Source organism: Alligator sinensis, unplaced genomic scaffold (genome assembly GCF_000455745.1).
Source record: "Alligator sinensis unplaced genomic scaffold, ASM45574v1 scaffold39_1, whole genome shotgun sequence".
Lineage (NCBI taxonomy): Eukaryota > Metazoa > Chordata > Crocodylia > Alligatoridae > Alligator > Alligator sinensis.
The window spans coordinates 1,118,108-1,131,997 of NW_005842299.1; the positions used below are offsets into that span (position 1 = coordinate 1,118,108).

The 13,890-nt window shown below is 42.3% G+C and overlaps 1 protein-coding gene across 4 annotated transcripts in view; it reads left to right on the forward strand.

The window, feature by feature from the left end:
• The first annotated feature begins 372 nt into the window (after positions 1–372).
• PLSCR1 (phospholipid scramblase 1) overlaps positions 373–13,890 on the forward strand; it is a 26,891-nt gene continuing 13,373 nt past the window's right edge. The window contains exons 1-4 of one of the 4 annotated variants that reach the window (XM_025209641.1): positions 373–569; positions 8,284–8,373; positions 8,845–8,877; positions 12,121–12,237. In XM_025209641.1, coding sequence (XP_025065426.1) covers positions 8,865–8,877; positions 12,121–12,237 — 130 coding nt within the window. In that variant the 5' untranslated portion in view covers positions 373–569; positions 8,284–8,373; positions 8,845–8,864. Of the gene's footprint in view, positions 570–8,283; positions 8,401–8,844; positions 8,878–12,120; positions 12,238–13,890 lie in introns of all 4 variants that reach the window. The other 3 variants (XM_025209639.1, XM_025209640.1, XM_014522088.2) reach the window with 3 other exon arrangements.

Sequence of the window (13,890 nt, forward strand, 5' to 3'; positions counted from 1 at the left end):
AGCCGTAGCTGCACCTTTCCAAACCGGCTGTCCGACTCCTTTCCGGCAGGGAGCGGCGCCGTTACTTCCTCGTTGCTAAAGTGCGGACAGCCCGGCCCCGGCCCGAGCTGGGCCCCGGCCGCTCTGCCTGCGGGGCTCCCCGCACAGCCCGCCAAACTTCCTTGCCATGAGACTGACTACAGAGAAGCTGGGTAGCATTCTATAATGAATCCACCTGTTCCTTATTAGGTTCATATGCCCCTGGATAAAGTGGTAGGATGAAATACAACTAGAGGGTGGTGAAGCACTGGAACCGGTTGCTTAGAGAAGAGGTAGAATCTCTGTCCTTGGAGGTTTTTAAGACCTGGGTAGAGAAAGCCTTGGCCTAGATGATCTAGTTGGGGGTGGTCCTGCTTTGAGCAAGGGGTTGGGCTAGATGACTTCCTGATGTCCCTTCTAACCCTAGCTTTCGATGATTTTGTGTGCGTCACATAGACAAGAGCAGGATTCCTTGATATGTAGACTTGATAAAGCCCCATAAACACATAGCTGTTGTCGCTGGCTGTGGATATAAAGGAGAGGTGATCTCTGTAAGTACCATAGGCTGGCCGCCTTGGTGGGATTTGAATATTATGATAGAAACCTTAATTTGGACTATGATCTTGTATCATCATTGTTATTTTTAAGGTAAGGGTGCTTCGTTCCCAGTTTGATTTGCAGGAAGTGAGCCTGAAGGTCACAAACACATTAAAAACCATGGTCAGATCTCTGATAAAATGGGAGAGTCCTCCAGCCAGCCTTATTTGGAAGTTCGCATTTTGCCCGATTTTGTTTTTTTTTTGGATATGCAAAGGAAACAAGATGTTCAAAAAGACTTTGAAACTGTGTACCAACAGTATGTTCAACAGTCAGGGACCATTCATCAAGTAGTACCCAAATTCCTCAGATTACTTCTTCACCAGTATCACTTCCTCATCTTGCCTGGATTCAGTTTCATCCCAGTTTGTATGACTTTTGGTTTCGGATATCATTTTTGGATGAGAGTCACGAAAAAAAGCCCCTAACTGTTACATTTTCTCCGATAGCATTTACCTTTTCAAGGTGAAACGGTCATGCTTCCTCTATTGTGAAACTAGAGTGATAAAAGTATGACTATATTATTGAAGGGAGTGAGAATGTGGTTAACTGCAAATTCTGCTGGGATTAGATGAAATTGCAATATTTGCTATTTTTCTTTCATCTCATTATTCATTGGGTGCTTGCTGTCATCAAGTCTAGTGGGAATCTCATGGCAAAGCACTCAGCTGAGCCTGAATCTCTGTCTTGCACATTGCATAGTTGCATCTGTGCAAAGCGAGCATATTTAAAAAGATAACTGAGTGGTAGCACTTCTACACTCAGTTTATACTTGGGTAGTGGGCTGCATACAGCTCAGTGGCTCAAGCCCTGTGACTCCAGCTTCCCCAGTAGCACTCCTTGCTACGTCTATCTGGGAACTGCATTTTGAGCAAGAGAGAGCACAGTAAGGAGTGGTGGCAGCACAGAGAGGCTACAAGCCTCTTCCTTCCTTGGTAGTGTCCTATGAATAAATGGGTTTAGTGACTCAGTGCTTGGTGCACACCTTTTCTCTTTAACTTAACCCCTACCCTGCTCCACTTACATGGGGAGTTAAGTGGCAATATTCTCCCAACACAGCAGGATTATCTGATGCTGTTTTTATTAGGAACCTGGCACCTGGACATTACACCTGCGAACAAAAAATAGGGCAAGTTTACATCAGTGTCCAGAGTGGACAGATGACAAGCTGTTTTGGAGTAGCTGCTGCTGTAGGCATTATTGCATTGCCATGAGGTGTAAAGGGAGCTGTTAGTAGTTTTGCACTGAATGTATCTTCCCCCGGATAGAAACGGACATGATACTTCAATTGGTGGAGTTTTACTTCAGTTTTTCCCCTTCCTCTTCCACCTGGAACCTCTATGCTGGGTTCTTCTAAACTTCACTCGACAAGTGTTATATGGGCATGGTTTAACACTGCTCCTTCCAGGTTTAAAGTTGAAGTGCTTTGCTACATTTGGATTGTTTTTGGCTGTTTTTCACACAATAACTCGAACGCACCAGCTTCAGCCCTTTAGAAACATTCTGCTTTTGAAAAGGTTCCAGAGCGTCTGCTTCTCCTGTAGATCAGTGTAAAGGCTGCTTATCTTTACAGATGTGTGCATGTCCAGAGCCTTAGCTATTTTGTTGATAAAGGGACACACACTGAATAAACATTTCTCCTTTGTACCACAGCCACTCCGAGCTGGGAGGAGTGTTTATATGGCCCAAGTGATTAGGTCATCTGTCTTTTATAGTTTTGAGAGGAGAAAGGGTACATACAATCTATTTGGCAGTGGAATCTTGTTTCCTGAAATTTCTTTGTGGAAGGATTCTCTCTGCTATAGAGACTAGCATTCACGTTGCTTTTAAGAAACAGTATATGTAGCTAAAGTTTCATTTATCTTTCACTGGTAAGCTATAACCTGTTTTGAGTAAGTTTACATATAAAATAGACTGATATAATATCTACTACCATGGAGGCATCTGTGCATTTTACTACCTTTATCCACTCTAAGTAAATCATTAAGAGCTGAAAGTAATTCATCTTCATACAAATGACTTCAAATGTTTGAGTGGAGAAAACAAATATTTTAAAGCACTGTTAATGTTCCTTTTGTTCCCACCCTTTTTGTAGAGTTTAAATTCAGCCAGATAAGTATTCTTTTGCATAACATCAGCTGAAAACAATTACCTTTTCCTCCCTGCCCCCTCCCGCCCTTCATTGCTTTCATCATTCGAAATTTTCACTTATTTCACAATCTTTCCTTGTTATTCCAATCTCACTGGAATTCAGTTACAGGAACCAGGTGTAAATACTTTTAGTGAGTAAGAAAACTTGATTTTTATATTTTGCCGTGCTGCTTGTTGTTTTTATTTATTTTTCTTTCAGATTTGACTTGTAACAATTTAAAATGTAACAATGAATCTGAGCCTTTACACTAAATATGATATGTGATATTACTAACTCGAATTAATGTTAGAAAATAGTGAAGCTTTTCACTAGACTTTTTCCCCCCTTATGATTTATGATTTGCATAAACTGCATTTAGATAGAAATTAGAATCCATTAAAATGCCCAAACCTAGCACTTCAAAATTGGTTTGTTTAGTAAAATGTATTGGTTACATAAGATGTTTTTATATGTACACACATTGTTTTTAATTCAACACACATTTATACAATTCGCTCATCTGTAATGTTGGAGTTAGACTGCACATGTACCAGTTACCATGTTTTCCAAGAATTCAGATTCATTAAATCCATCCTTTTTGTGTGTGTGTGTGTGTGTGTGTGTGTGTGTGTGTTTCCTTTTCCTGAAAAAGAAAGCAAATTTCTGCCTTTTTTCTCCTCAGTTTTTTTCATCTTTGAATGAACAGGTTATTGAATTCAACTAGTTGAATTAACTGATTGAGTAAAATATATTTTCTTTACACCTATTTAAAATCTGGTCTAGAGCATAAGAAGAGGCTAGTCAGTGACTTTATCAGTTTCGTAGTTGGTTTTCTTTAATGCACAAGCTGCATAGATGTCTAGTTTTAAGGCCAATTTCTGTCTGTCTTGTTTGTGTCCACCCAGCTGAGGGGAGCTGCTGTATTGGCTAATTTTTTGACTGTACAGGCAGCCCTCGGACTTACGACACAATTGGTTCCTCAAAACCGTGTCTTAAGTCAAAATCTTGTAACTCGGAACCAATTTTCTCATAAGGAACAATGTTATAAATGGGGGATTGGTTCCGAACCAAGGCCTGATACCCTATTTTCACCAAAAATACCCCAGAATTTTGTACTCGATCAATTATAGATGAGTAATATAGCTAAATTAATGTATTTATATTGTAAATAGCAATCATTGATTTGGAAGGACTACTTTGTCGTGACTTTGCTGGACTTCTTGAAGGCTCTTGGCTGGAGCCTTCTCAGGAGTCTTGGCTGCTTTCTTAAAGTGTCCAAGGAAGTTTGGACAGATGTTCTCCAAGGAGATGAGTGACACAGCGAACTTGTTCGCTGGCATAGTACCACATCGGATCAAGCATTGTAAAGTCAAAACTAACATCATAAAGCTGAAACAGGTGGTCAATTTATAAACGTGGTAAGTGAGAAACGTTGTAAGTTGAGGACTGCCTGTACTCTCTTTTGGGCTACCTCTGTAACTTCTGGGTGTCTGCTAAGCCATTGGCGATGCGTTGGGGCACGCAGGTGCACATGCAACCCCTGAGTGTGGCAGTGCACCCCCTCTAAAAAGGCTCGTTAGCCCCACCTCACTGCCGACACCGCTGGCAGCGTCTGCGGGCAGTCAGTGATTCCCACTGGCTGCCACCGCCACTGCTGGCAGCGTCTGCAGGTAGTCTCTGACCCCTGGTCACCACTTGCCACCTTCTTCCCCCCTTCCCCCTCTGCCGACAGTGCCAGCAGCGTCTGTAGGAGCTGCCTGCCTCTGCCATGCATTCACCACCGCTGCGCTCCTGCCGCTGCGCTCCTGCTGCTGCCAGCATCGCTGTGCCCTCCCAGCCAGTGGGGGCACCCATTGTTCATGTGCTAAGCTCTTTTATAACCCCTCATCCTTAAGTGAATTTACAGTAACCTTGAGATACTGTAGTCTCATTGTATGCCCCCTTGTCCCCCTATCCTCCTCCCCCCCTTCGAATACTTTGCAAGGACTTGTCCAAAACCATATGCTGACATAAGTGGCTGCTAAATGTGTCCACTGTTCTTATCTTCATTCTAGCCACACCTTTTTCTATGGTGGGTTTTGTCTCTGTTCACCCATGAGAATTTCCTGTCACAGTATTAATTTAGAAAGTTTTAAAGGGAGATCAGGAAACTCCAGTCTACTTTTTCATCTATGTGGATTATGACGGATAACTCCTGCCTGAATTAATGCTAAAAAGTGAAAAGCTGTACTCGGTGATGATGCACATTGCTATTAGAAATTGTTATTGGCTCCAGATAATTGAACTGGATTTTTCTGTGGCAGATTACATGGTCTTTAAATGTACTGGGGTTTCCTGAATGCATTCAGTCTTGTAACTTTTTTCTTTTCCTTGTGTGTTCTCTCCTATCTAGTAACTGACCAACGGAAAGAAAGTGAACAATAGACTGCCTCTGTTTCTTATGGAAACAAACTTAAAAAAAACCCAGATGCTCCCATGTATACAATACAGCTCAAACACTCCCTCATATGAAGGAGGAAAGTAAATAAATACAACTGCATATTAACTCCCAAGCTGAGAACTGGAAAAAAAAAAAGTAAATAGTAGAAGGAGAGGTGTTAAAATTGTTTGACTGCTGCAGTCTTACATGCAGCTTCCTTTCTGCCTTCCTTTTAATCTGAGTAGTAAAAGGCCATGAGAAGAACTAAAACATTGTTTTGTTTATATGGAAAAGCAAGAAATGCATGTTCTGATTTTGGACAGAAAAAACACGGCTCTTGAGCACATGCTAATGTGACTGAAAGCTCTTCTCAGAGCTTGTCTTCATTGCAGTTTTAACTTGATATGTCAACTTAAAAGTCACCTAGGGTGGATAAAAATAAAAAAGGTTTTTAAAAAAAAATCAGATTTAAAAAAAAAAATCTCATTGTATTTTTTATTTTTTTAAATATGGTTAAAAAACCATATTTTTATGGTTAAAATGCTTTTAAAAAATTAAACATATATAGTTTTAATTTAAGATATGTTAAAGGTCAAAGATATCATGAAATAGGGATTATAACTTCTAATTATATACTATTTGAGACAATATATTCATGTCACCTTTTTAGAAAAGTTTTATAAATGTGTCACAACAGGCCATGGACTATATTAGGGGCCCAACCTTATGGGGATCCCAAAGGCTTCTCTGTAGATTAGTAAAGATTAAAGAAAACCACTCTACCCAATGAGACTCGGTGCTCAGTCTAGAAGATCCCATTAAGCATCTCTGTGATGCTTGGCTTCAGTTCTCAAACTGTGGATTTGTCTCTCCAGAGATAACATCCTTGTTAACAGCAGTATATGGAAATGAGAGAGAACAGACCTGATTACTTACCCATCAGCCCTATTGTTTCTCTGCAAGTTAGTGTACACAGAGTTAAGCCCTTACCTCTCCCTAAAAGTGCAGTTTCAAGAAGTTAAATGGAGAGGATTGTTGGGGGTGGAGTAGATCTGGGCAAGGAGAAAGAGCCTGGAGATAAATGCAAGGAGGGAGGGGCAGTAGAAGCAAAAGAGAACCATTTTGAGCATAATATTCCAGAAGTCTTGAGTGATAGGTTTCTGAGTATAGCCTCTCCATTGATTCAGATCTACAGAGGAAATAAATGGTATGGTAGAAGGGAAGACCTATTATTGCAGCAGGCTTGCTAGGCCATAAAGAGAGAAGCTGAAACCAAAGATGAGAAGAAATCTGAAAGAAAGTGAGGCAAGCCCTAAGCTAATAAAATATGGTGGTGGTGCTCATTTGATGTTCTCCTAATACAGTGTGGCAAAAATATCCCCCAAATATCCACGATTGATCTAGTGAATTGGAGATAGTTCACCTCCCAATGACTTCACAAGTATCTGCTTCATTTAGCTTTGGTAAATAAAATAACCAAATCGTAATTCAGTTTTCTGATGTAGTTGCAAAATTAATTTGAAAAAATATCAAAATAAATAACTGTTTTAAAATGTATAGCATGTGCCTTCTAAAAATGAAACCTATATCTATCTCTGAGTTGTGAATAATATATATTAAAGTTATATCAAACAACAAGAATGTACTTTTTGTAAAAAACAGTTACTAAATCGAGACTTCCTGACTGGTGATTTAAATCAAATCCACCCTGGTCTCACCCATGTACAAACGAGTTAAGCCAAGTGCTATTCTAGTTCAGCTCTGGCAGCACAGGGCCCAGCAAATGTTTACTCTGCATCCCAGAAGGATTTTTCAATTCTTGATTATGCTTAAACAAACTATACTTGCCTCTTTCAGTTGCAACAAGTTCTTGCATGGGTGGCTAAATCCATCACTCTGTGCAGTTTGAATAGTATTTTGCACTGTGGCTACTCTTAGCCTAGGCACGGGTACCAGAGTGTGGCACTCAAAGGCATTTTGCTTGGTGCACGTGCCTCTGGGTGAATGGCGGGGAAGGGGCTGGGGCTACATGGCAACAGCAAGGATTGGGCCCCTCATAGCTCTCCCCCATCATCCACCCCTGGCACACTAACATCTTACAAGTTGAAGTTGTGTGTGTGTTTTCGGCACTCTTCCCAAAAACTTGGCGACCCCTGGCCTAGGCTCCGAGAAGGTGTTAATGAAGTAGGATTAGGGTACTGGCGTACTGTGTAGGACTCAACGTGATTCTGCAGTTTTACATGGCCTCAACAGGGACATTAAAACATAAGACTTGGCACTAGGCTTCTTCTACAGTATTGTGTGCAGTTCTGGGGTCTTAAAAAACATCATGGGGAAGTTGGAGAGCGTCCAGAGGCAGGCTTGGATAAAGGGAGTAGAAGACAAACCATGTGAGGAGAGGTGAGAAATAAGCATGTTCAGCTTGTGAAAGGCAATTTCAAAGGGGACAAGATAACAGTATTCAAGTATCTGAAGAACTGCAATCAAGAGGAATAACTTTTTCTACTTCATTGCAGAAAGTAGGATGCATAGCAGAGGCTTTAAGTTGCAGCAAAGTAGGTTTAGATTGGCTATCAGGAAAAATGTCTTCACCATTAGAAAAGTGAGGCAGTGGGATCAACTACCTAGAGAAGTTGTGATAACTCCTTTATTGGAGTTTTTCAAGAAGAGGTTGGATAAGCATTGGGCAGGAATGATCTAGGAGTATCAGTGCCTGGACTGTGCCTTTAAAGACAACAGTTGGAAATCCAGGAGCTCCACACGTATACATTGTTGAGAGATCACGAGCAGAGCTCTGCAGTCCAGAGCAGGTGGAGATTGAAGAGGACCATACTCAGCAGCAGGACATTGAAACAGTCCTCCTGAAATGGCTTGGTTATGAACGAATATTAAAAAGTTGGAATAGGTTTATGGAGGGGATAGGATGATAGAAGGGGAAGTTCTGGCTCTCTGGTTACGGTGTGTGGATTTGTGTCTGTGGTCCCCAGGTTGCAGTGTAGCGTGGAGGGTTTTTGGATTTCCAGTATTTCTGGGCTTTGCTGGTTGTAACATGGGACCAAGAATGAAGTTTTTCCCTTCCTGTTGTTATAGCTGTTGGGTTTTTTTCTCTCTTCCTCAGAAGCATTGGATGTTGGCTACAGTGTACACTGTGGATTTTGAGTGAGTGTTCTGATGCTCCTGCTGGAACTGAAAAGTCTGGAGGTTTCTGGTTAGAGGTTTTGCTTCTCTGCTCAGGGTCAGTTTGATCACCCCATTTGATGTCAGGAAAGAATTTTACCCCATAGATTCACATGCCGTCTGGCAGTCTGGGTGGTGCCTGTTTGACCTGCAAAGGGTTGCCACTGTTGTCAGCTGGCCCCGGCCTGCTCCTGTGAGGCAGCAGCAAGGGTGGCAGTGCACTGTCCTTGCCCGTCCACACATACCCCGGTTGACAACCATTGGTCTAGAATATTAATGGACTGTCTCTGTAACCAGCTGACATGGCTTCAGGTATCTTGGTCTTATGTCTGAAATATTCCACTCATTAACTCAGTTCAGCTAAGATCAAAATCCTTCTCACCTGTTAATATATACAGTGTATTCTTAGATAATTTTTCATAACTAGAGAGCAATCAGTGCTTTCTTCACAATTTGCAATCTGTTGTATTCAAAGCATAAAACAAAATGTTTTATTTTGCAGAAAGAATTTAACACAGATCCATGGACATGCAGTGTGAGTAAAATATTTTTTTCACTGATACTTTGATTAAATGTTTTTGAATATCAGTTGTAAACATGACCTGTATCAGTTGTAGGAATTTAAACAAAACAATAAATAATTATTACAGTAATAGTGAGGGGGTTTCTTGGAATAAATGCCTTTTGACCAAGGCACTTTCTTAACAACCATACAAGACCCACCTGTCAAACCAGTTCTTCTGTATAAGTAGTCAAGTAAAACTTGAATTCAGATGAACTAGCAGCTCTCTGTGTGTCCCGTCTCTTGAAAATTTTAAGGATTTCCTTGCAGGGTCACTATCTATCATATGTTGGCCTCTAGTCTATGTTGTAAGGTTATCTACCTTGAAGTATTAGATTTTTTTTTTTCTTTTTAAGCTCACTAGAGAATGTTGCTCTGTGTTAATTCTTTCCCTTTCTGTGTAGCAGGATGAATTCCTGGCCGCATCGATGCCAATGAATTTTGCCATTGATGCCATTAGAATATAGGGTGAAATCCTGCCCTCTAGTATTCTAAGTTATTCAGATACTTGTCTCCATTTAAACCTTCTTCAATAAAGTTCTCGGATTGAGAGAAATAATGATATGTTGAACTGTGGGATATGGCTCACTTGAACATGTTACTTGAACTCAGTACCATAAATGGGAGTAACTTGAGAGACTTTTTTTTTTTTTTCTTTTAAGGATCTCACTGAAATACTGCAAGAGGTGTTCTTTAGGGCGCTGTGAAATCTTGCCTCGTGTTTCATTTTGAAGCTGTTTCAATGCCTTTCAAGCTCAAAACAGTGAAACTGAAACAAAACAAAAGCCTTTGAAACAGCTTCAAAACGAAACAAGGGCACTTTAAATGTTTTGAGTTTTGAAGCCTGGCTTACTTGGCATCAGCGCCAGTCCCACCTGGCAGCGGCAGCCTTCTGTGATCTGGCATGCAGATCCGGGGGCTGTGCCCCCCGGGAGGAGTCTGGCACAGCCCCACAGCCCTGGATCTGCATGCAGGATGACAGCATGCTGTGGCTGCCAGCTGGGGCCTGTGGCATCCCAGCGCTCAGCACAGGCTGCACCCACCGCTGGTTCCAGCCAGCAGCAGCAGCCTCCTGTCATCTGGCGCGCAGATTGGGGGCCCACCTGCACCTCCGGGAGGGCTGCGGGGCTGTGCCGGACTCTTGGGGGTGCGGGCCCCTGATCTGCATGCTGGATGACAGGAGGCTGCTGCTGCCACCTGGGATCAGCGCTGTGCACCCAGTGCCAGGAAAAATGGTGCTGCTGCTGGCCAAAGGCAACAGCGCCAGCTTCCTTCATCTGGTGTGCAGATCCAGGGGTCTGTGCCACCCGGGAGGAGTCTGGCACAGCCCTGCAGCCCTCCCAGGGGTGCAGGCCTCTGGATCTGTGCTCAGGATGACAGCTTGCTGTCGCTGCTTCTGCTTCCTTAAGCCAGCGGCAGTACCAATCTTCTCAGCGCTCGGCATGGGCTGTACCCAGCAGCGGTCCCAGCCAACAGCAGCAGCCTCCTGTCATCCAGCGTGCAGATCGGGGTGCCCGCCCACACCCCTGGGAGGGCTATGGGGCTGTGCCGGACTCCTCCCAGGAGCCATGCAGCCCAGGTCCTGCATGCACAGCTGGATGGTGCAGGGCTTACGCACACAGGACCCGGGCCAGTGTGGCCAGCGGTCTCTGCGAGTGGCACACAGGCTTGGATGACAGCCCGGGGTTATTCGAAAGCGCACGGCACCCACTCTGCGCCAAGGTGAGCTGCAGCAGCGTGCTGTGGCGGAGGCTTCACAGAAACTTGGCAGCTGGAGCTGAGCCGTGCTGCCCCGTGCCATGCAGGGGGGCTGTGCCACAAGGCCAAGAGCACAGCTGCTGTTGCTGTTAAGCTGCCGGGGGGGCTGAAGCCGGGCAGGGAGCACGCAGGAGGGCTGGAGCCGGGTGGGGGCTGCGCCGGGAGGGGAGCACTCTGGGGGTCTGGAGCCAGGTGTGGGCTGAACAGGGGGCTATAGTCAAGCAGGTAGGCGAGTGGGGGCATCGGTCCCCGGTGGGAGAAGCAGCCTGAGCCTTCTCTCATCCAGGGCGCAGATCCGGGGGCTCGCAGCCCCAGAAGGGCTGCTGGGCTGTGCTGGATTTGTCCCAAGGGTATGAGGCTCTGGATTTGTGCACGGGATGAGAGGAGGCTGTCGCTGCTGGCAAGTGTCAGGACTTTTGTTTTGAACAGTCTGAGGTGCAGTTTCCCAGAAACTTGGCAGGCTTCATGCCTTCAGAAGTGGGTACCATCCCTGCAATTTTCATCCAAATCAAACAAAAAACGACGAAGTTTTAGGCATTTTCATGATTCCCCATTATAGCCTATGGGTGAAACGTTGAAACAGCGAAACAGTTTCAATGAAACGAAACAGGACAGTGCTTCAAAATGAAACAAGGAAAGAAAATGCTGTCCCTTCGAAATGGTGAAATGGACGTTGAAACGAAACGATGGTGGCTTGCACAGCCCTAGTGTTTTTGTCTTGACGCTTAACCACACAGATACATAACTTCCCTGACAAACCTAAAAGGTGAATGTACGTTATTACTGTCCATGATTTCCTCCCTCCCCTTGCCCTCCCTACATTTTTTAAATGTTGTGCTAAAAATTTTCAATTCTGGATGTCTGCAACTGGGCTTCTTAATTTAAGTGGTATGTTCCTAAAATTAAAGACAGTTGTGTTCGGGATCCTGACTCTGACTTTTGTAGCAATTGTTAAATCTCATTTTCCTGGGTTAGCTGAAGAAAAAAGTATGTGAAGTCATAAAGTGTTAGAGTAAGAAAAGTGTGCTTATAATTTATATAGTATTTGTAAAACTGTCCTTGATAAACTGAGAAGTCTCTTATGCTTAAGAATAGTGTATTAATTTGTCTGTTCTGTTGAGGAATGCTGCCATGCATTTTTGGTAACTATAGTTGATATAGAGTGAAAATGAATTGATGACTTCATGCGAGACAGTTCATGGAACCTGTATCTTTTCGTTTATTTTAATTGTCCCCTTCTCCTCTGGCCACTCTTGGGGTTAGAAGCATCTAAGTAATTCTGATTCTTTTATGAATGTTTACATACTCCTTTTTTTAAAGTCTCTTAGATTTATTTAATGTTTGTATATAAAGTTTATCTTTAATGTGCATCATCTTGGAAACAAACTTTTCATAGCCTTTTTGTGGTAAGTTTTTATGGAGGATAAACATGTTCTTGTTGTTATTTCATCCTTTCAGCAAACAAGCCTGTCTCAGTACCTCCTGGTGGATTTGTGAATCCAGCTTATCCACCAGGTTATACAGGAAATCAAGCTGCTTATGGGTATCCTCAGTATGCACCTGGAACTTTTGAGGGTAAGTTATTTGGCTATGAATTGAAACATACAAAACAGATCTATAATATTCCCTGGGGAAAAAAAAATAGTTTGGGTAATGGGAGGCTGTTTTGAGCAGCATATTTAATATAAGTATACTTCATCCTAAAATGATGGTTTCATAGGTCTGGGGTTTTTTTAATCATCAGTTTAAAATGATGAGACATATAAGGTGGCGCAGAATTCTTTTGCTCATGCGACTGATACTGAACCAATGTCTGTAGTTCAGCATCTCTTTTAAACCATACAGTGTGTGAACAACTGAACAAATGTCCTTTATAATTTTAGTATAATGGTTTCTTCTATGTAGATTAAATTCAGTTGGTGAAGGGATTTATAGTGACTGAATGTTAAAATTCTGCTAAATGTTAATCTTGGATACCCATGAAAATTTGTGTAGTTCAAATTCAGTTTTATCTGTTGTGGGGGTGCAGGGGGGAACCTTCTATATAAAATAACTTATATACGCAACATGTATTGGGTAAACTAGACTTTTCAGTACAAATGCAGACAAACTTCAAAGTACCTTCACATTTAAAAAAAATACCATGTGCGCCATCTAGTGGGGCCATTGCACATTCAAGTACACTACACTACTTGACTTGAACCTGCTTCTGTCATTGTTGTTCATAAAAATTCAGTTCTGTTTGCACAACTAAATACAGAGATTATTCACTTGACACTAAGATGATACAGAATTATTTAATATTTTTGTAAATATGTGCACAATGCCAGAATAGCAATATTTTTTTCTGTTTAGAAAGAATGCATAAATGTATGCGTATGCTGTATCCCAGAAGTTTGAAAGCTGCAAACTTTATTTTTAAAATATGGTTCAGCTGTAAAAACAAGCAGAAATATACAGCTACAAAAAAAAAAGTATACAGCTACTTTACTGAGAAGTCTTCAAATTGATAGCAAAGGGACTGGATAGCAAAGCAGTTAAGGCATATTGGCATGGCTCCAGGGGCATGGGTTCAAGCCCTGCTCTGGACTCATGCAGATGGACTCTCCTGTTTGAACCAGCTGTAAATGAGTCATTTAGGTTGGGGAGTCAAAGGCACCTGGACCTGATGCTGGCTTCCTTGTTTGTTATTGACTAAGAAACCAAAGTAACTTTAAGTCCAAAGTACAGTCTGGACTCTGCTCTTTCCCCCTCCCCTTCCTCCCCAATAAAAGTTGTATGCATTAACTATGTTGGCATAATGAATATGGTGCAACTTACTCGTATAGAACAGGCACAATTATACTAGCATATGTTGTTCTTATATAAGGGTAATTTCACTGTACTTGTAAAAGGCACATTTTATGCTGCTAACTGAATCCATGTTAAGGTCTGTATCGGTATAGTAAAATCCCACACAGAGCTGAAACTTGTTTCAGATCAAAACTGTAAATACAGGAAGTCTGTTATTCTTTAGGGACATATTCTGCCATCTTAATGAATAAACTGTACTTCTGAGTATTTCCCACTGAAGTTGGGCACTGCTCAGGGTGAACAAAATGCCAGATTTTGACACTGATTCTTTTGCATAAAACAAACCTGACAGTCCCATGGATAGCACATTTAGCACCTTTTCTTGCAAAACAGTCCCTGAATAAACATACTGAAATGGTCAAATCCAGTCTTTAC